This window comes from Chelonoidis abingdonii, chromosome 7 (assembly GCF_003597395.2).
Source record: "Chelonoidis abingdonii isolate Lonesome George chromosome 7, CheloAbing_2.0, whole genome shotgun sequence".
Taxonomy (NCBI): Eukaryota; Metazoa; Chordata; order Testudines; family Testudinidae; genus Chelonoidis; species Chelonoidis abingdonii.
The window spans coordinates 8,222,361-8,245,381 of NC_133775.1; the positions used below are offsets into that span (position 1 = coordinate 8,222,361).

Below are 23,021 nucleotides of genomic sequence, written 5' to 3' on the forward strand. Positions count from 1 at the left end.
GGGGATTGTGGCAGGATTTTCATGTTAGGAGAGCGGGATGCACAGAAAACAAGGTAATTCCAGTGGTTTAATATTCATGAATCAGCCTCTGTGTACAGGGAGCTAATTTGCCATTGCACATCCTAGGGGCGCAGTCTCCCAAGATTAGGGAGAAAACAGCGCGTGCATTCAACTGATTCCACCTCCCCTCTAAAAAAGAGCCTCGATTTGTTCCAGAATAAAAGGATGAGTCATTTTACATAGTAATGCATTTTCCAAAATCTGGCACAATGCTCAGTATTGGGACCTGTCTCGGGCATTTTGAGCCTCTAAAATAGGCCTGGTTGCACCTGGCCCATCTGTCTTCTGCCTTGCTGCCAATCCCTGAGTTATCAAAGTGTTTTATCGTACAGACCGATAATATACGTCCAAGTGCCTCTGAGACACTCAGCATTTTCTCAAGAAGATGACACAGGAATGGTTCACAGCTGGCAACTGGGACAAGTCTTCTTTTTAGAGATCACTTTTCTTCTATTGTCCTGCCTCTGGGCCTGATCCAAAGCTTACTGGTGTCTTTCCACTGGACTTCAGTGAACCTGGGCTCAAGAAGCCCTATATGCCCAGGTGTTGATTATGTGGGAGGGAGAAGGGAGCGGAAGAGCCAGGTGATTGCAGCTCCCACACTGCACCAGCCAGCAGAGGCCGCCTGCATGTGGACACCACATGCATCTGGAGGGTGGGCGAGCTCCCCTCACATCCGGGGCTGCAACGTGACTCTGTGGGCAATGCATCAACACCACTCCCAATGCAGGGCTGTGCCTTATAGTCTAGGTTACCTTAACTGACAGGGCCAGCCAGCCATCTCTTGCTTTCCTCACTTCTTCTACATACTGCTATACATATGTATTTCATATGGATGTCTCTTACCTTGGGCTTTCTCCAGAAGAGCTTTGTTTCATAAGAAACACATTTGTTTCTAATCAGCACATGCAGCTCTCGTTTAATTTAAAAAAGGGCCCCATCTGTCCATCCAGAGACAAAAAAATAAATTAAAATAATGACCCTTGAGAGGAAATAAAAGCTCCTATTTATTTGAAAAATATTAATGTAACTATTTCGTTTTCTCCTAAAATCCAGCTGCAGTATTTGATTGGCCTGTGGAACTCTCTGCTGCAGGGTGCATGTGTCAGACAACTTAGTGATGCGTAAAGAAGTATTTCTAAATGCACTTTCCAGAGACCATTTGGCAACACATAAAATGGACCTGATTGGTTTTACTAGTCAAGTCCAGGGCAGTTGGACCTGCTTAGACCTGTGCTGAATTTGACTCCTAACTCAACACATTCATTTTGCTTTAAAAAAGGAGCCTTTTCTCCTGTCCATTCGTCTGAGCTTTGACCAGAGGACAACCTTATTGCTAATATTAACAGCAGAACCATACCTTGCTGCAACAGAAAAAATATTATAAATATTTGATATTGGTTATAAAACACAGCTGCCTGAAAGCATTTTCCTTTTCCGTTGCTGTAAACAACCACCTCATCACACAGCTGGGTCATGTTGTCCTCCTTGGAGGTCTTTCCATGCTTCATACAGGCATCTAGCCCTTTAATTCACAGACCTTTAATAGACATCCTTTTAAAGAAAATCTTCACTCTTATGCGTAGATAACAGTTTTCCCTTCAAAAGAAACTGACCATACAGAAGAAAATGAGCTCAGAGGTATATGATCACTGTATGTCGCTAATCTACATGGAATGGAATTTGCATGCATTGGTCCATCTGTCTCCATCCAGAATACATACACCTTGACTGTCAGAAAGAACTTCCACAAAGCTGGCCCTGCAGAAGTCCAGGAGATATTTAATTTAGTACAATATTTAGCACTTATGTAGCATTTCACATTGTACAAACATAAAGAGCCTGCTTGTTCCACCCTTACTTATGTTGTACCACACTCTAACGGGGACTGTTTGCAGAGTAAAATACTATTCAATGGGAGGATGGTCAAATCAGGCCCCAAATTATTATTATTCTCTGTTTACAGATGGGAACACTGAAAGGTGGAATGACTTGCCCAAGTTGGTGGCAGGGCCAGGGTTATTGCTTGGGAGATGATGGGTCCCAGATATCATCATTATTTAATATTTCTATTGTAGTGATGGGCAGATCCACAGGCAGGATTGAACCCCCATTTTACTGTAGAAATGCACATGAAATTGCAGAGGAGGTGATGGTGGAGTACATTGGAGGAGGAGATGTTGCAGGGTCAAACTGAGATGCAGGATTGAATGGAAGGAGGCGGGTCAGGCAATAAAGCCATAACAATGGCCATGCTAGGTCAGACCAAAGGTCCATCTAGCCCCGTATCCTGACAGTGGCCAAAGCCAGGTGCTTCAGAGGGAATGAACAGAACAGGTAATCATCAAGTGATCCATCTTCTGTTGCCCATTCCCAGTTTCTGGCAAACAGAGATTAGGGACACCATCCCTGCCCATCCTAGCTAATAGCCACTGATGGACCTACCCTCCACGAATTTATCTAGTTTTTTTGAACCCTGTTATAAACTTGGCCTTCACAACATCCTCTGGCAAAGAGTGCATCGTGTAAAGAAATAAATATCCATGTAAATTAATACAGAAGTGAAATGATAGGAACCTTTGAGAACTGGTAGCAGGACAGTGACCATGTTTCCCTTCGCCACCCTTTGCTGTCCAGCCAACCCCGAGGATTGTGAGCATAGCTGCAGGGACGAAGAGAAGGAAAATGCAAAGACATGCTCAGTTGTTGCATCTATCACTTTATTCATTTTTTCCAGATTAAATTCTCCAACGAATATCCTGAAATCCTAGATACATGGAGCCATTCAGAAAGAAACATCAAGGAATTCTGCAAGTGTTTTGTTTCAATCAACATGCAAAGGGAACATTTTTTTCCCCTCCAAGTAAACCAACTTTGAAAGTCTTCCACTTAAACCTTATAAAATCCAACTATAGTAATAAATTAACACTAGATTAATTCAAAGGACAAGTTATCCCCGCTCTGCGTGCCTTCTAATCCATATCTCCAAGGGGTCATTTTAATTATCATGCTGTCACCCACTATTCATTACTCTGCTTATAGAGCCAGGAAAGCAGGACTGTGCCTTTTAGGTGCATTGATATTCATCATATTAAGGCATTTTACCCTCCTTAAAAATGCACACTTTAACCCTATAACCTTGAAATGCTGACAATATTGAGTTTGTTTTTATCATTTTCCTTCCCATGGGTCATCTTATTTCTTGTTCTCAACTTGTTTCCTATTCTCTCGTCTCTCCCCTTCCCAGAGATTAAAAACATCAGGTTGATGGATTGTATTTGACAACATCTATGCATTTACAGTTTTGTCGCTTTCTTGGGACTTGCTTCTTTTTCAGATCCAAACAGGGCCATATTCTGCCCTCATTTACCCACCATGAGGCTGTGTGTGTGTGGGAGGATACAACTGATGCACAGGCTATAGGTTTGGCTGTATATTCAAACATCACCATATAGCTGCGGGTGAGACCTGTACCCGAGCTGCAGAACTCGAATCTTCGTATCTTCTGCCCTGGGCTTCCTTGTCAGTGCAAATCAAGTGAAAAGCTGCCCTAATGGGCCAGCCAAGCATCCTCCTACGAGAGGCGGGAAGCCTCATGCCCCATAAAGCCATGTACACTCACTAGACAGGGGCACGCTGGGGACAGGATGAGGATATTCAGAGGGGGGTGGAGTGCCCAGTGCTTTGCCAGCTGCCCAGCTAGTGCAGCAGTCCATATGAGACAACTGCAGCCAGTGTAACAAACTAAAGCTGCTTTCAGATTTGCCTAAGGCCTTTTCAGCATCATGGCCAGCCCAGGATCAGGGATCAACAGCTGAGAATCTGACCCTAAGATCCAGAGCTAAACTTGCCCAGGGTTTGGGAATGGAGAGGTCGAGCCCCATCACTAACACCTGGTTTCATAACCCCATAGACCCCGCAGAAGGTGATCATAGAAGGGAACAGTGAGCAGGTTTTTACCTAGAGTTTCAACTCACTTTTCCTGAAAAGCAGAGGGACACTTCAGGTCGGTCACATGAGGCCTGGGGAGGAGGCTGCCCGCTGGAGATGGCTTTTAGCACAAGTTTCAATGCATGTAGATACTATGGGCCAGACTAGCTTCTGGAGGTGGGGGGAAGAAGAGTCAGGGGGTCCCCTGTGCTTTGCCCCTCACTCCCATCATGAAACAACCAACAGGGGGAGGCCAATCAATGCTGCCAACAGTTTGTATTGAACTGGGGGCAGGTCTGGGTGTATTCCCGTACATATCCAGCAGCTGCTTGGGGAACACAGACTAAGCCTCTTATATGGGTCTAGCCTGGGCTGCTGGTGAGCGTAATGCCAGGAACTGGCTTCTGCAGGCACAATAATGACACCAAAGGGTCCTACCTGGGCACCACACATCCTCCCCCATCACAACTCAGCTCATGCTCTGTGAGCGAGAACCATCACACACATTGGTGTGCATGCATCTCTCTCAATTAACAGTGCTACAGGAGTCTCTCATGACAAGATCTGATGGAAGAGCAAAAATGTGTGCCAGGAAATGAAGGATGGCACAAAGCGGGGTACACAGGAGCATGTCTGCCCACCCCCCATGGGCTACTTCTATACACAATAACCCATGGTAACTGCAACAACACATGAGACTTGCACAAAGGCTTCTGAATTTTACCCTAAAGGAGTAGACATTGCACTGGGTGATGGGGGGCTTTGAATTGTTTGCTCAGTGAATCAATGACTCCTTTAAAGACAGAGGGGGAGAGGTTTGAGGGTCCCTCCTCCTTGCTTTGTAACTAACAGCTGTTCAGCTACAGTTAATGATTTTTGTGAATCAATCTTCCCATTTTTCAGAGCTGAGCCAAAAGGCCTGGAACTGATTTACCATTGGTAAAAAGAAAAACAAGAGTAACATTTCTAGCTGATTTCGCCGCCACCCCACCCCACCCCACCCCAGCCCTGACTATTTGTTATTTTACTTATTTGGGGGCAAAAGACCAATTTCAACCCCCCAAGGGGCTGATCAGGTTCCACTTCCTCAGTGCCTGCTTCCCAATGTCCTTATGATGAGTGAGAGTGCTCCGTAGGATTCGTCTGGCTTCTCTTCTCTAGCTTGCGGCCCGGGTGGCTATTCCCTGGGCCCCGCTGGGTGGCACATTTGAAGGGGGGCATTTTTTCTTTCCTGAAGAAGGAAAAAAGAGGGAAGAAAACCATTGTGAAGTAACAGTGTAGGTGTGCACAACTCACCTCTGTGGCACCTCCTGCTGGTCATCTCAGGGAATTAGCTCACCAGCCTCCAGGGCACCCTCTGCAGGCTGGTGTCCTGCTTGCCACTGGCCCCGTGCCCCTCTCAGACCCCAGGGCCCTTTATCTGGGGTGCTGCGCCCTGGCAATACCCCCACACTCTGCTTCTGGGTCTCCCCTCTCTGGGGAACCCTCTAATCCCAACCTTGCATCAATCACTAAACCCCCACTCCCTGGGGCAGACTCCAGTGTAAAAGCCATTCATCATAAGCAAGGTTGCATCTGGACCCGCTGCCTTTCTCTGCAACCCAGTGCCTCTATGGGGCCTTGGACAAGGCCCTGCAGCCTGGAACTCCCTAGCCCTGCCTCACTCTAGGCACTCTGAGCTTCCCAGCAGCCAGGCCCCTCTCCCTCTGAAAGCAGAGAGAGTCTGTCTGGGCTCCTGGCTCAAAGCCTTTTTATAGGGGCTGGCTGTGGTCTGTTTGGGGCATGGCTCCCAGCTGTGCCTACTTCCCTAATCAGCCTGGGAGCTGCTTGCCCCAGCCACAGCCCTCTGCTGGGCTGTTCTAAGCCCCTCAGGGCAGGAGCGGGTGACCACCTCGCTATACCCAGTCTTGCAGCAATGCATAAACCACACATTTGAGATGTTCTTAGGAAAACCCTTGTGCAGAATCTCAGAGCAATGAGTGTGTTTGCAAGTGAGACTTCAACTGGAGGTCTAATTTATTACAGACCAGTGCAGGATTATTCCCTCCATGAGTCTCCAGTGTTTTCTCTAATCGAACTTCATATGTTCCTGGTGATGAGGTTTCTACCTCCTCCATTTGGAGACTGGTTCTATCTTTTCCCTCATTCCATTGTCTAGTAATCTCACAGCCATTTTTCCTGGTGTTCAACTAAAACTCCTCTTTGCTTTATTCCACACATTTTCTCCTAGTTATACCCCCTTACACAACTGTAAGTATTTCTTCAACGAGAATGTAACGCACCGGTGAATGTGTGCTACAGGTCCTGCCTCTGTGCCAATCCACAGAGGATATGAGTTGTTATAGCAGCTGGTTCCAGAGCCTCATTCTTCAGCTCAGGTCATAGCTGCTCATGCTTTAATCTCTGGAGGTCCCCGTTTCAGTCCCCGAGGTGGTGGCTATCACATCACTTCCCTTTCCCCCACTACTAGCAGACGCACACGTCCTCTGAAGGCCTGTCTACACAGCGCCAGAGTCCAGACTAGGGGTGTGTGAATTGTAGAATAGTCTAGCGGTCCTATGTAGACCCTGCTGGTGCGAACAGAAAGGTGTTCGTGGATGTAGTCACATTCAGCCAGGACTATGTTGAAATGAAGCTTTTCATTCATGACAGCTGGGTCTACACAGGGCAGTTGGAGCGCAGCACGTTAAAGCATTTTACAATTCACACCGCCGTCACCTGAACTGCGGCACCGTGTAGACGAGCCCTGAGTCAAACTATTTAGATTGAATACTGTTCAAATGTTGTCCAAAGTCAGCCCCTCCAGCCTCAGTGACATTTGATGCTCTTCTCCGAATTCCTTCCAACCTCTCTAACCTTGGGCTTGCTAACGCAAAGTTCATCCGTGGGCATAAAACAGCCAGAATTTCCCTGGGCTTCTTTGCGAATATTGCGATAGGAATTGAGAGTGCCTCAGCTCTTGAGCTGAATCCTGTCACCATGATGAGTCCTCCTATCTCTTTCCACCGGCTGCTCAGCACTGGGCAAACTCTGCTGCCAGTGAAGTCCAAGGGAGTTGCACCACCGACTTCAATAGGAGCAGAGAAAGACCAGCCCCTTTGACTTCCCACCCTACACATTCAGGCCCTACTTAGATTATTAAGACTCAAAGCCTTGGAAAGGTCTCATTTTCTTTCCATTGCTTTTGCTACTTGTTTACTTTTCTGCACTTCACCCTCAGCTTCTTCAATGAAACAGACCTCGATAGTGTCACTTTTGTTTCTAGTCTGTTTCACTTCCTGCTTCTCACGCCCAAGCAGAGTGCTGTCCTGGTTGTGCCCAGCACAGCAGGGAAGTGTTCGCTACTCTTAGTTTTAAATAAGTCTCTCTTCGTTTCATTCTTTAAAACTCCTGAAACATTTAACTCCTCTTTGGTTGTAATGCCTCTCTCTTTTTAAACAAAATCTAGTGCTGGGCCTAACTAAATTAATATCCTCCACCCCGGATTCTGATGCCACTCATGCAGCTCCTGGCCATGGTGGGCCTGCAGTGAAGAATTGGACCTGAAAGGTCGCAAAGCGCTACATGATTTAGGCTGAGTTCTGCCTGTCCAGATGCTGCGTCTAGGAAGAAGCTGCAGAGCCCAAGTAGGGGTACCCTAGGCATCTTCCTGTTGAAAGGCAGAAATGTCTCTCGGGAGCTGGAGGAGCGCAGTATAAAGAGGCATTTGTAGTTGTCCCTCCCTGCCCACACACGCCCTCTCTGGGGTGATTAGTGCTGACAACAGTAGCACTAGCCAGCACCCCATCCACTGAGCTCTGCAAGCTTGCGAGTGAATTATGACTGCCCTCTGTGCAAGGTGCATTCAGCGGGGGAGAAAGGCCTCCCTGTACGTGCTCCCCATACGGCACACCTGCACTGGGGTGGCCATAACTTACCCTTCTGCTGGGTTCACAAATAATATCCTTCTATTTCATCTCTTCCTTATCTTGGTGTGGCACATAATTATCTCTCTCTAGCTAACCTGGCCATTGGGCAGCTATAAAACCAGAGACAACTTTTGATTTTCTTCTCCATTATAAACCGAGTGATCAGTTTCCAGACAGACTAGAGAAAACAAAACATGCCCTCAACCTGCTTCACAATGACTGATAGGCTTGGATCAACCCTCCATGCTTCCTTTACTGACTCAGCCGCCTTATTCTACACAGCCTGTATTTCTTGATTCTCTCCCCAATGAAGGAGTCCTTCTAGCTGTCATGCTGCCAGTGCTGTTTGTTCATCCGCTACTGCTCTGAGGAGATACAAATAGAGGTGGCCCCAGACTCCTGGTCTAATATTTAAGTGATCAGCAACATCCTGCCTATCTTCTGAGCGTCGCCTCAAGGAGTATTACTTATATGGACCACCACAGCGCCTAGAGGCCCAACCAAAATCACGTTCCTGTTGCGCAAGGTTCTGTACAAACAAGTAATGAGAGACAGTACCTGCCCCAAGGAGGTTTACAACTGAAATAAACAAAGGGGGGAAAAAGTGCAGTGATTTGTCCAAGGCCACACAGCAGCTCTGGAGCAGAGCTAGGAAAAGCAGCAAGGTCTCCTGATTCCTAATCCTAGGCACTGAACCAAGTTGCCACTACTCCTTGATGTCACATTGATAATTTGGAGGGATCTACTTTCACCCGGGAGCCGTAACTGCAGTTGGATATTGGTTAGCTCTTTTGTTTTTGTAGAAAGATTTGTCAAAAGAGATGTGAAAATAATGGACGTTTACATGGTACTTCCTTTTGCTAAATCGCCATCCTAAGGCACAATGATGTTTTGAAAAGGGGACTGTTTATATTTAAATAAAACAATTGGTTTAGTGTGGAAATGGGGGACTCATGAAACCTAACGTGCCTGGAGACTGAATGGAGAATGGGCCTTTTATGTTTTATTTGATTAAATCTGAATGTTTCTGGGTTCAGTGATGAAAAACGAAACCCAACAGCAGCTGCAGTAAATGCTTAAGAACAAACATGAAACTGATCAGAAACAAAGGGCCTGATTCTTCACAGCATCGCTCCCTCTTTACTCTGGTACAAACCCTTTGATTTCTATGAAGTTACTCTGGCGTCAAACTACATAAGCACAGTCCAGAACCATCCCCAGAAAGTGAAACTGACCAGTCTCATTACTCCTGGTCTACTGAGTGAAGTGAGGAAGTACAACAATATGATCGGGGCAAGCAGATAAAACAGATCTTTAAAACTCACTCATTTTTAATAATCTAGGGTGTTATTTGTAACACAGATAAGGGAAACACGGTGCTTAACCTTTCAGCCGCAGCAATAGATCTTACGGTGTGATTTTTAGATGTAATCTAAGAACCTGGTGAACTATAGCATCTGCTGGTTCATTAATAACATGAGCACCATTCACTTGAGGTCCATATGACAAGGTGATTTTGGAAATACATTAAACTGACAGCAGCCAGTGATCCAAGTATGACTTTTTAGGGCAGGGAGGGATAGCTCAGTGGTTTGAGCATTAGCCTGCTAAACCCAGGGTTGTGAGCTCATTCCCTGAGAGGAGCCACTTAGGGATCTGAGGCAAAATGAGTATTTGGTCCTGCTAATGAAAGCAGGGGGCTGGACTCAAAAACCTTTCTGGGTCCCTTCCAGCTGTATGAGATAGGTATAGCTCATGATTAGTAATGGCAAACTTAACTCTCCCAGGCACTTGGCATGCCAGTTACAAGGCCATATTTAGATCAAAACTTGCAGTCAACTTACTATGTACCCAAAACATACCTCTCCAGCAATCTAAACACAGTAACCTTTATGGCTGAAATTTGCCACATTTGACTGCACTCTAAAAAAAAAAAATACATTTCTGAGGTAAGGAACTGTGGAAAGCAAACTTTTCCTGGGGTATAAAAAATTGAGTCACTCTAATTTCAACAGTCCAAAATAGTTCAAGTCTGCACTTGGCATTGGCATAGTCCACACTGATGCATTGGCATAGTCGTGGTGCCTTCTTTCCCGCCCTTGTTTGCAAAATGGGGTTACTACTTCAACTTACATTAGCCATCTAAGCCAGACAACAGAGAGCCAACATCACATCTGCCCTAAGCCCAGTGTACAAATAACAAATACAAAAAGTGTCTGAGTCATTCTAACTCTTTAGGAATTTGTAATTCGTAGGCTATGCAAATGGCCCAATAAACTCAAGAACGTGGTATATGTAAAAGAACAGACTTTTAGAAAAAGACGGTACATAATGGAGGGCAGGTTATTGCCTCAGGATTCACAGTGCAAGCAAGACGCCATCTTTGGTCTTGGGCACTTTTATATACCCAGATTAGAGTGTCATATAATTCTAGGCCAGAAGAAACCAACAGATCATCTCGTCCGATCTGTATATCATGGGCCTATTATGTGCCACAGACAAAGAATAGAAGGGACTGAGGTGCAAGTTTAGGGTGACCATATTTCCCTATCTTGAATACGGGACACCTGGTAAAATTATTCACATTTAAGTGAGTACAACAGCTATCAATCAGAACTCTGCAGTACAAAGGTTCAAATTAACATCAAGTTGACTGAGCCAATTAAAAAGAAATATTGTGTAGTTGGATTCTTTTTATTTACTTCTTATCTTCAAGGCTTTAGGGTTCACACGGGGAGAGGTGACACACACATACTCCGATACACCTCTCTCACATGGGTGAGGGGGTGTGATCAACGGACTCTCCCCTCCCTGCCCTGCGTTCTCTGCCCTCCATGCCTGGCTGGGCCCCTGGGATGGACCCACCTCTCCTGGTACCTGGCGCAGTGTCTTCCTGAGGCAACATGTGCGGGGGCACGCAGGGTCACATGCACCGCCCCCCCAGATTTCTGCCAGGGTTCACATCAGAATGTGGCCAGCAGCAGCCTTTTGGCACTGTGTGGGAGGGGAGGGATAGGAGCTGCTTCCAGCCTCAGAGAACGGCAGGGGGGAAGAGATGACATGGCCTGTATCTTTGTAGAGCTCATCTCTTCTCTCCCGCCATCCCCCTGCTCCCCTGTGGCTGGAAGCAGCTTGTTCCTTCCTGCCCACACTGCGTGGAAAGCCAGCTAACACCTCCCTTCCTGATCCCTGCAGGTGACTGGCTAAAGTCCTGAAGCATGAAATTTTAGGAACATAAGACAAACTGGATGGGACTCCCTACTCATCACAAGCAACCCCATCATACAATCTCACTCCTTAATTTGTCCATCTCTCTCTCAAATCTAATTAAGTTATTTGCCCTCACAACTCCAATTTGGAGGATGTTCCAGAACCTCATCTCTCAGATGGTTAGGAAACTTCTTCTGATATCCAGCCTGAATTTGCGCATAGCTAGTTTACACCCACTTTTTCTTGTGCCAACACTTTCCTTCAGCTTAAATTGTTCTTCACCCTCCCTGGTGTTTACCATCCTGATGTATTTATAGGGAGCAATCAGATGCCCTCTCAGCTTTCATCTTACTGGACTAAACAAGCCAAACTCTTCAATTTCCTCTGATAAGATAGGGCCTCCATTCCCCTGATTATCTTAGTAGCTCTTCTCTGCACCTGTGCCAGCTTGAATTAATCTTTCTTGAACATGGGTGACCAGAATGGTGCACAGCATTCCAAATGAGGGCTTACCAGTGCCTTGTACAATGGCATTAACACTGCCCTGTTTCTCCTGGAAATTCCTCGCCTGGTACATCCTAGGATCTCAGGGTTTTTTTGAAGCTGCATCACATTAGTGGCTCATAGTCACCCTGTGATCGACCCACACACCCAGGTCTTTCTCTTCATCTCTTGCTTTCAACTGATGAGCTCCCAGCTTATAACAGAAGTTCTTCTTATTAGACTCTAAGTGTATCACCTTACACTTTGTACTATTGAATTTCACCCCACTTCCATTACTCCAATCTTCAAGGTCATCCAGATCTTTCTATACAATATTCCAATCTTCCTTTGTATTGACGATCAATACCACACGCCTACTTTTTTATCCTAGGTTTGTCCACAGACTAAGCACTCAACTGATAAAGGGTAGATTTTAACTAGTGACTCAACAGCCTGCAAATGAAAGGGGAATGAATTTAATTGGATCTTATGTTGAAATGGCAAGAAATAGAAGATTATACATGTCCACATGCCAGGGATCAAAATAGGCTCATTGGAATTGAAAATGGTTACAAAACAATGGACTCTTCCCATACTGCTATAGCTGATGAACTGATTTTTACAATGTTTCCTGGGTGTACAAGAGGTGCACTTTCCAAACAATTAACAACTGTTTATTTCAAATGCTTCAGTCTCAGAGAGGCACAAGTAACTGGCACCATGTCTGACACCGCACAAGGATTTTCTGTATTTTCTGGGAACGCCTGACAGGTTTGAAAGATAAAACCAGAAATCAAATGGCACAGCAGATAAGACAAGTGGAGGCGCTGGCAGTTAGGTAATGTACTTGTTCCAAACCTAGGCCAATTATAAACAATGAAAACAAATTTACTACGTTATAGGAATGGGCCGAAATCCTTAGACATTAGCTGAGAAGGTATTAATTTTCTGGTGGATACAACTGCATATTTTAAGGACAAAAAGCACAAATTCAACCCCCCACCCTGTGTGCACAGATGTGCATGTACCATTTGCACCAGCTCATGCCATCATGGAAGAGGGGCTGTGTGTCACAGTCCTGCCAGGAGGACCTGACGTACTCACTGGGACAGAGCAATAGAAACACAATCTGCTGCACTTGGGGAAGGCTCCTGGTTACTGCTGTGAGAAGCACCATCTTTCACCTTATACCATGTGAAAAAGTGATTATTTGGGTCACTGGCTGTTAGAAAACCCACAGAGGGTTGGGAGAAATCATTTCAGGTTGATCCAAAATGATTATTTAAAAAAAAAAAATCTTACCAAGCAAAAAGTTGAAACCAATGTTTCAGATCCACTGAACCATTTTGTTTGGATTTAAAGCTTTTTCTTTTAACATCATTTACATAAAATTGAAGGAAATTTCAAAACAAGACGTCATCTTGAATCCTAACATTTCATTTTGAAAAGGGTGAAACCAAAGGTTACGATTTTAATCTCATTTATTTTAACTGAAACTCTTTGGCGAAATCGATATGATTTTGCGAAATACATTGGTCTACCCAAATCCACATTTTTCACCCCAAAAAGTTTCGGTTGCAAACTTTTGCCCAGCTCTACTTGCCAGTGCTTCTCTCTCGGTCACAGGAACAACCACGGCTACGTGGTTGGTGTCCCTCTGCCTCCCTCCATCCCATAGTGGCAAAATATGATAGGTCAGGGCGTATATATTACAGAACTAAAGTCTGGACTAGCCTGTCACGTTGACAACATTCCCATGTCCACAGCTACAATCCAGTGCACGTGACCCAGACTTTGGGCCACCTGCATAGGAGCATAGGAACTCCCTCTGGGATTGAGGATTTGGGGGGGTGGGGTGAAGGGGAGGCAAGATCCCACTTGCTGGGCAATAGCAGAGCCAGCAGGGAGGAAGGGATAGTAACTTTACCAATGGATGGTCCAGGGCAGCAGTAAATTACTCCCCTCTTTGTTTGCTGGAGACAGTATGTTCCTCTGGCCTGTTCCTGATGTGCAGTGGTTTTCACACCATCATTTGCTCAGGGGAGTGCCTCAAAGCATGCTCTAACCTTATGCATTTTCTGCGGTTTGGGAGTATGTTTCGTGCACTGGAACTCCAGGGCTGCATTGTTCCAGCCAGGATTGTGATTTCTCAGCCCTTGACAGGGTAATTGTTGTACCGTGGTATTTTTGCAAACCCTTCCACTGGAGGCTAGCCAAGCCATTCAAATCTCCCAGAACGCCGTAAATGGATCCTTTTAATTGAATCCACGCAAATGTGTCACTGTTTAAAACCTGAAAGGTTTTCTTTAACGACAGCTACAAGTATCGGGATCTGCATAATACGTGCAGATGTATGTAGGAATAAGCTGACAGATTATAATTATCAATAGAGAAGGGGGGAAAACAAAAATTAATTCAAGGCAAAACATATAATTTGCCTTTAAACTGTAAGAGCGCTTCCATTTCTAATGCAATTTGCCACCCTGGAAATCAGATTAAAGTTGTTTGAATTCTCAGCAATTTTTTAAAAAATATATTGACCTACTTGGGAAAGTAATGCATATTTTTAGAAACTGATGTAGCCTGGGGCTGTCTGAACACAAAAGAGTAGACAGCAGGTAAATGAGACCATCATGAGGCATAATTTCTGTGTTAGCTTGTGATGTATCCCAAGCCATCACCCATGGGTGGCTATAACCTGACATGCCCGGAGGAGTACCATATACAATATTTGTAAGTCATGCTGGTGACACCTGTTAGTAGGAAGTGGGAACTGCACCTACCACAGCATTGCCATGTCCTTGTAATAAAATTCCCAAGAAGAAGTTTGCTATTCTCCTTTCCTGGGAGGTATCCTGATTTGTTAATGGGAAATGTTGAGGATGGGTTTGTTTTCTCTTACTCAGTTTGTTTCCTCCTTATATTATTTATGTGATTTCCCCCCCTGCTTATGGGCAGTGTGAAGTAGAGAGAGAAGGAAAATACACCATTTATTTAGCAGTGTCTGTGCAGGAAGCACTGCCAATAGCACTTACTAACTGGAGGCTTTTCAGTGTCTCAGGAACTAAGTAAGTCTACTTGATCTCTCTTGTGTAGAGAAGTGTGAGCTGTTGACATTACAAGCAGCCCTAGGAGGTTAAGAGCCCTGAGCCCTCCATAGGCAAGAGAAGCAGCCTGACTTGCAAATGCCTCTAGGAGGGCTCCAAGGAAGTCTCTCATTAAAGTCACAAGTCAGTTTTATTTCCTATTAACAAGGCACCAAAGGAAGGAGTGGAAGCACTCCAGCCGCGCGCACACAGCTCTCAGAGGCTATAGTGGTTTGTCAGTGCTGCTGAATTGTACATCTGGAATGGGAGTCACTTTTCCATCAGCAAATGTGGAAGACTGTACGTTTGACTTGACTATTTCTGGCCTATGGAGACAATTAATTGAATCGAATTTACTGAAAGGTCCAGAAAGTCGTTTTTTTCAATTAATATAAGCATTTGCCTTGTCTTGTGTCATGTCACTGCACCAGTATGGCAGCATGGCTAACGATGCACCAATTTCATCTCTTTCAGTAACCAAGGACTCATGGCTAAAACACAAAGGGACAGATTCAGATCTCACCCCAGTGTAAATCAGAAGCAACTCCACTGGAGGCAGTGGGATTTTTCAGATTTATCCCAGTATAACTTATATTGAAGTTTGACCCATTGGGTGAGCCCAGTGGTGAGCTAGAGCTGGTTCGCACTAGTTCGCAGGAACCGGTTGTTAAATTTAGAAGTCCTTTTAGAACCGGTTGTTCCAGGACAACCAGTTCTGTAAGGGCTTTATTTAACAAAAGCTCCGGCAGTCCACCCTGGCACCAGCTCACTTCCCCTTCCTCTCCTGAATGATCCACCTCCTTCTCCTCCTCCTCCCCTGCTTCCCCTGAAACAAGCCGTGGGCAGGAAAGCTGGGTCGCGGCGGGGGGTGGAGATGCGGCCAGCTTAGGGGTTCCCTCCAGCCTGGCACCCCCAGCTGAGAGCCACTGGCTCTGTCCTCCTGCCCAGCTCCTGGTCCCGGCTGCGCAGCCCCAGCCCAATCTGGGCTGAGTGCCCCTAGCCCCGTCCTGTCCTGGCCCCAGCCAAGAACCCCCAGCTTTGGCCCTGAGGCTCAGTCCCGGCCCCCACAGTGCCAGCGCTGGTCACGGCCCAGCGACTTCAGCCCAGCTGGGCACCCGCAGCGTGGGTGCTGGTCCCGGCCCCCTGGCTCCGGCCCGGCCCCCGTGGCGCCGTCCCGGCCCGGTCAGCCTGGCCCCGCGGCGCGGTGCTGGGTTCCCGGCGCCTGCAGTTCAGGCCCGGCCCGGGTCCGTAGGCACTAATGCTGGTGCTGGTGCCCAAGCTGATGCGGTCTCAGGCAGTGCGGTACAGGGGGCAGAAGAAGGGAGGGGGTGTTGAAGAGGGCAGGAGAGTTTGGGATTGTCGGGGAGGTGGAAGGGGGTGGCAAGTCCAGAGGGTCAGGGAACAGGGGGATGGAATGGCGGCAAAGGGTCTGGGGGGGCGCAGGGGCAGGGATCAGGCAGTCAGGGGACAGGGCAAGAGGGGTTTTTCCCCGGATGGGCAGGGGTTCCGGGGGGGGCCATCCAATCAGGAATTGAGAGGGGAGGGGGTTTGGATTGGGGGGCAGCCAGGGGGGGGGGGGAGGTCACAGGAACAGGGGGGGGAAAGGGGGCGGGGATTTGGGGCAGGGGGTTTTCCCAAGGGGGGTTTTCCCCCCAAGGAATTTGGGGTTTGGATGTTTCAAAGGAACCGGGGCGGGGGTGGATGGGGGGCAGGCTGGAACGACCCCTCTTGTTGAGGTGAAGGGAGGGAGGGGGGAAAAAAAAAAAACCCTTTGTTTTTTTTAAAATATTTTTGGCAAGCTCATCGACCTGGGTGCGCCATATGCATTCCTCTACGGTGTAATAGGGAAATTGATCCCAACTCTCCCGTACAGTTGATTACTAGCATTAAGGATACCAGCTGTAATGATTACCACGCTCTGCACTGCTCCTCTAGCTTCGTCCCGGTGGCACCAAAGCGGTGGGTGAATATAGAATCATAGAATCCAGGGTTGGAAGGACCTCAGGAGGTATCTAGTCAACCCCCCTGCCCTGCTCAAAGCAGGACCAACCCCAACTAAATCATCCCAGCCAGGGCTTTGTCAAGCCTGACCTTAAAAACCCCTAAGGAAGGAGATTCCACCACCTCCCTACATTTATATTGGCTGCTGTAAGACTATGGAAGGAGCTGGACCTGGACGTTTCCTATCTGAGACAATCCCTGCTGGTCATTAGAAACACATTCAAGACCATTTTAGTCTGTACATGTTCTCGTGCCTGAGGAGTGATTAGGGAGATGTTATGGTATGTGAGGTGTACTATCTGTATCCTGTTGTATTTGCAAAACACTTGATGGAACCTCAGCACCTAACAGTTACAATTATTATTCTCTACTGGAACTAGATTGTGGCTTTGCTACATGCCTATGTATGGGATGGCATAGAGCAGTGCTGTCCCAGGAGCAGCACAGGGAAGAAATTGTGCCTTGGAAGCATAATTCTCTCCCTGCTTCCCCATTGGCCCAGGGAAGGGATAAATTTGCTGCTGTCCTACATCCTCAGTAAATGACAACATCCACCCCATTCATCACGCCAACTCCACTGCACTCACTGGAGAGTTGGAGGAATAGATTCATGGCTCCACCTATTCTTCAGCCCTCCCTGCCCATCTGCTCCATGTGGGAGCTGTCGGTGTGAAGTGCTCTCGTTATTCATACTCCATTCCTGTACATCCAGAACCAAGGCCCGGTCAGCCCAGGTGTGAAGATGGCTCTTACGTCTCCTTACAGGCATATAGGCCAAGGGACAACTGAGCCCTTAGGCAGAGATTCCCAAAGGTATTTAGGAGCCTAATGTCCACTGTGGGTGTTAGGAGCCTAAATATCTCGGAGGAGCTGGGCCTTAGTGTTCCTCCTAAAAACAATCTCAAAATGTTTTACTAAGAGGCTTCCCAGAGTTGGATGCGGCAGCGAATAAGCAGAGTGAAGAACAACATAGGAAGATGAAGAGGAGGAAAGAAAACAGCTGTTTAGTGATCTCTATGAAACAAGTTGGTGGTCTCAGTCTCAATTCCCATAGCATGTGTGAAAACTGGCCACAGTATTCTTGATGCAGTTCTTGAAGTGTACAGAGTAGGGATTTAGAAAGACCATTACAGAGGGAATTTCACTAGCCAAGACTGGAAGCATCACGGTATAAACAAGGACGTCAGCATAGGCTGGATCAAAGTAAGGAAGAATTCTGACACCATTTGGGACAACGTGATAAAGGAAGAAATAGAAGGAAAATACAAGAACGGGCTCAAGAACGTCTCCAAGGCTCATGCCCAATCCTACCCAGGAATATACCCTCACCCATATCCATAGACCCTATGGAATAAATGGCCTTTCCATCTTTTCCAGGAGCTTATTACATATGGACCAAGGAGCACAGGAGCCAGTTCCAGAGTCCTGGGGTCCTCATGGAGAATGCCTAGTCAGCAGCCTACTTACTACACACAAAAAATTACATTAAAAACATTATCAAGGTTGCAAAGCCAAGCACCCAACCATTAGGAAATGCCAGAATTAAGATTGCCTGTGCAACCTTCATTTGTCCCCCTTGTGCGTTTGCATTACAACACAAATCTTTAGTTGTGTTTGTTTATTTGGCATACGCAATCCGGTCAAGCCATGCCCCAGTCATCTTACCAATGATGTTCAAGGCACAAAGACATACAGGAAGTTGAGCCATTTTGCAGTCCTGCAAAACTGACATAGCAGACAGTCTCTAAAATGCCTCCAAAATTCCACTGCAGGACAAACTCCTTGTCCGGTACAAAACCGGTTCCCAAGGCTTCATGGCCTTCATGGTAAATCAAACCTGGTTTGACACAGAGTAGGGTCTGAAACAAGATAATCATGTGATTGTCATAAACAAATAGCTACGGATTAATGTTTCTTTCACCTATAAAGGGTTAACAAAGGGAACCAAACACCTGACCAGAGGACCAATCAGGAAACAAGATTTTTAAAAGCTCATGGAGGGAATGTTTGGATGTGTTTCCCTTTGTCTGTGTCTCCGGTCTGTCTCTCGGCTATGAGAGGGATCTTTCTATCTTCAAGCTTCTAATCTTCAGTTTCCAAGTTGTGAGTACAAAGGTAGAAAAACAATAGGCTTTTCTTGGTTTTTTTGTATTTACATGTGTGTAGTTGCTGGGATGTTTAAATTGTATTTCTTTTTGAATAAGGCTGTTTATTCATATTTTTCTTTTAAGCAATTGACCCTGTATATTGTTACTTGATACAGAGAGCATTTTTATGTCTTTTCTTTCTTTTATATAAAGCTTTTCTTTTTAAACCTGTTGGATTTTCTTTTTCTAAGTGAGGCTCTAGGGATAGAAATCCTGTGCCAGGATTACGGTCTCTCTCAGGGAAAGACTGGGAGGGGGAAAAAGAAGGAGGGGGGAAGGTAAATTGCCCTCTCTGTTTTTGTAATTCAAGGAGTTTAAGTACAGTAATCTTCCAGGATAACCCACGGAGGGGAAGCCTGGGGAGGAAGTAAAGAGAAGACAAGGGGAGGGGGGGTTATTTCCCTTTGTGGTAAGACTCAGGGCATCTGAGTCTTGGGGTCCCCCAGGGAAGGTTTGGGGAGACCAGAGTGAGCCAAACACTGGAATTTTTGGCTGGTGGCAGCGCTATCAGATCCAAGCTGGTAATTAAGCTTGGAGGTTTCATGCAGGCACCCACATTTTGGACTCTAAGGTTCAGAATTAGGAATTATGCTTATGACATGGTGGCAGCGGTGGGATAAGATAAGAATCCAGAAGCCAGTAGGAATATTATTTTTTTTTTTCTCTGCTAGGGCTTTTAAGCAGAGAGAAAGGGTTTGGTTTTAAAAGGAGCCAGAGAAATTTTTTTTCTGTTTCTCTCTATGCTCAGTTTGGCTTGCATATTAAGCAAGGAACCATTAAGGTGACAAAGGGGTCTTTTGTTAAGCAATAGAATTCCGATTGGGAATCAAGTACCCAGCAGACACACACATGCAAATAAACTGGTTTTTTTAGTTTAATTTACATGTAAAGAGCTAGAAAAAAACAAAAGGGCACTGTTGCTAGGCAAAACCCAGGAGACAACAGAGAGCCAGCAGTTCAGACAATAAACACCAGAGGGCACCCCAACACAAGAAAGCAGGAACCATGAGTTCCAAGGAAAGCCCTGAACAGGAAGAAAGCAAGACTGGCAACAAGCATAGACAAGAAACAACTATGAAACATAGGAGACGGAAAAAAAGAAGAAAGGCAAAAACTAGCCCAAAAAGAGAACAAGAAGCAAAAAGCAGCCAACCAAAAAAAAACAAGAAGAAGAAAGAGGCCCACAGAAGAAACAGCAAGAGAGAGGTGCCCACAAAGAGAACAAGAAGAAGATGCAGCCCTCCAAAAGAGATGAAGCCCAAAAGATGGAGAAACACCAACAAGAGAGAAAAGGGAAGAGGGAGACCATGAAGGCCACTGGAATTAGAACAGGCTAAGCAACAGAACCCAGCCAATCCTAACAACCCTTCGCCAATACTGATTCCACAGCACAAGAAATTTCCCACCTACAAGGCAGGTGATGACACTGAGGCCTTCTTAGAAAATTTTGAAAGAGCCTGCATTGGGTACAGCATCTCTGAAGACCAGTACATGGTAGAGCTGAGGTCACAGCTCAGTGGACCCTTAGCAGAGGTGGCGGCTGAAATGCCAAAGACAAAATGAACGATTATAAACTGTTTCAAACCAAGGCCAGATACAGAATGGGGATAACCCCGGATCATGCCGTCCGTCGGTTTCAGAACCCAAAAGTGGAAACAGATGTGTCATTTCCCAGACACGCCTACTACGTTGGAAGAATTATGAGGCCTGGATATCAGGAACCAATGTTAAATCCCTGGACGAACTGCACCTCCTCATACAAATGGAGCAGTTCTTGGATGGTGTTCCTGAGGACATAACACGGTACATACAAGAATGGAAAACCCAAAAATCTCACCGAGGCGGGGGAGATTGGAGCCAAGTGGATGGAAGTGGCAGAAAGCAGAAAAGCTACTGTCAAGGGGATGAATACCCCAGGGGGCACACCGACAATAAACCCTACAACGAGGGCAACCCAAAGACCCCACCTACAACCCAAGGAAAGCCACAGACACCCTATTCTTCCACCTCACCAGTCTCCAGTAACTCACCTCGACCCAGTGACCCAGTCAGCTGGAAGATGCTTTAAGTGTAATGAACTGGGACATATAAAGGCCAACTGCCCAAAGAACCCCACCCGGGTGCAAGTCATTACACCACCATCACACCAAAGATCCCCAGGCCCAGATACCTCTCAAATCCCCTTGGAGCGAAGGGAAAATTTGAGAGTGGGCGGAAAGAAAGAAGGTTACCGCGTGGAGAGACACGGGGGCACAAGTGTCAGCTATCCACCAATCCTTCGTGGATCCCAAACTCATCAACCCAAAGGCCAAAGTGACCATTTACCCCTTCATGTCACAAGCTGTAGACTTGCCTACAGCTGAACTGCCTGTCCAGTACAAAGGCTGGTCAGGAATGTGGACTTTTGCAGTCTATGACAATTATTCCATCCCCATGCTACTGGGGGAAGACTTGGCCAACCAGGTGAAGCGGGCCAAGAGAGTGGGAATGGTTACACGCAGCCAAACCAGGCAAGCTTCCCAGACCCATTCCTGTTCCTGAGCCGTCCACAGGGAACCCGTCTGTGTTACCAGAGACCCAGACAGAGGTAGTAGGGACCCGGATCCCCTGCCAACAGCTGAAACAGCCACAGCACCTCCAGTCCCAGGCCCGGAACTGGAACAGCAACCAGCACCAGCACCAGCAATTGCAACCACATCTTCAACCTCAACGCCAGAGGGCGCCAGCGAGCCTGAACTGGCAGAAGCAACAGACAACCATACCGAAGAGGCTCAGCCAGAGCCTGAAATACCCCCAGGTGCACCAGCGGAGAGCGGTTCACCAGCAACGGAAACAACCCATCACCTACATCGCTTCCAGAGGGACCAAGCCCAAGTCCACAGTCTGAGGAAGAACTGGTGTCCCCAGCCTCAAGGGAACAGTTCCAGACTGAGCAGGAAGCAGATGACAGCCTTCAGAAAGCTTGGGTGGCGGCACGGAGCACCCACCGCCTCTCAGCTCTTCTAACCGATCCCGGTTTGTTATAGACCAAGGACTTTTATACAAGGAATTCTTTCTGGTGGACACCAGGAAGAATGGCAGCCGCAAAAACAGTTGGTGGTTCCAACTAAGTACCGGGGAAGCTCTTAAGCTTAGCCCATGATCATCCAGTGGCCATGCTGGGGTGAACAGAACCAAGACAGATTGGGGAAGTCCTTCCACTGGGAGGGATGGGCAAGGACGTTGCCAAGTATGTCCGGTCTTGTGAGGTGTGCCAAAGAGTGGGAAAGCCCCAGATCTGGTCAAGGCCCCTCTCCAGCCACTCCCATAATTGAGGTCCCATTTCAGCGAGTAGCTGTGGATTCTGGGTCCTTTCCCAAGAAGAGACCCAGAGGAAGCAGTACGTACTGACTTTCGTGGACTTTGCTACCCGATGGCCGGAAGCAGTAGCTCTAGGCAACACCAGGGCTAAAGCTGTGTGCCAGGCCCTAACAGACATTTTTGCCAGGCATTCAAACCAATGGCCTGGTCGAAAGGTTAATGGAACTTTGGGGCCATGATCCGTAAATCGTGAATGAACACTCCTCAATGACTGGGACTTGTGTTGCCAGTTGCTTTTGCTACAGGCTGTACACATCCCAGTTTAGGTTTTCACCCTTTGAACTTCGTGATGGCCAGAGGTTTAAGGGGCCGATTACAGTTGGTGAAACACATGGGTCGGGTTTGCACCCTCTCCGGAACTAACTTCTCCCTTTCTAAGCAAACCTACAAAAGCACCTCGCTGTTTCGTAGCCTTGCTAAAGAAAACTAAGGTATTCAGGAGAGCAAGAAGGCCTGGGTATGATGACATTATGAATCGTTTCCTTCAGGTAGGAGGACCAGGTTAGCTGGTTAAAGCGTCAAAGGGCCATCCGTTACGCATGGAATTATTGTCATGGGAAGGGCCATTCACGTCCAAGAGCGCTTTGGGAGCCTGTTAACTGACTCAGGGTTTAGTAGCCTGAGCCATCTTCCCTAACAATACGGTGCTCAAGCGCAGAATATTCCTAGACACAGGTGCTAGTCCACATCGCTATTGTAATTTCCCCTGTTCCACACTGTTTCTATGGCGCCTGAGACTGTATCAGCGTGTGAGATGAGTTTAAATTCCAGGGGGAGACGTATCCTAACCATCGGTGTCTACATAGGTGAAGGGGAAATAAAGGATGTGCTTATGA

The 23,021-nt window shown here is 46.8% G+C and overlaps 1 protein-coding gene across 1 annotated transcript in view; it reads right to left on the bottom strand.

Moving 5' to 3' along the window:
- Window positions 1–2,825: 2,825 nt before the first annotated feature.
- Window positions 2,826–23,021, bottom strand: part of AGBL4 (AGBL carboxypeptidase 4) — a 1,477,624-nt gene continuing 1,457,428 nt past the window's right edge. The window contains exon 13 of the mRNA XM_075067593.1: window positions 2,826–5,221. Within this exon, the coding sequence (XP_074923694.1) occupies window positions 5,101–5,221 (121 nt within the window). The 3' untranslated portion in view covers window positions 2,826–5,100. The remainder of the gene's footprint in view (window positions 5,222–23,021) is intronic.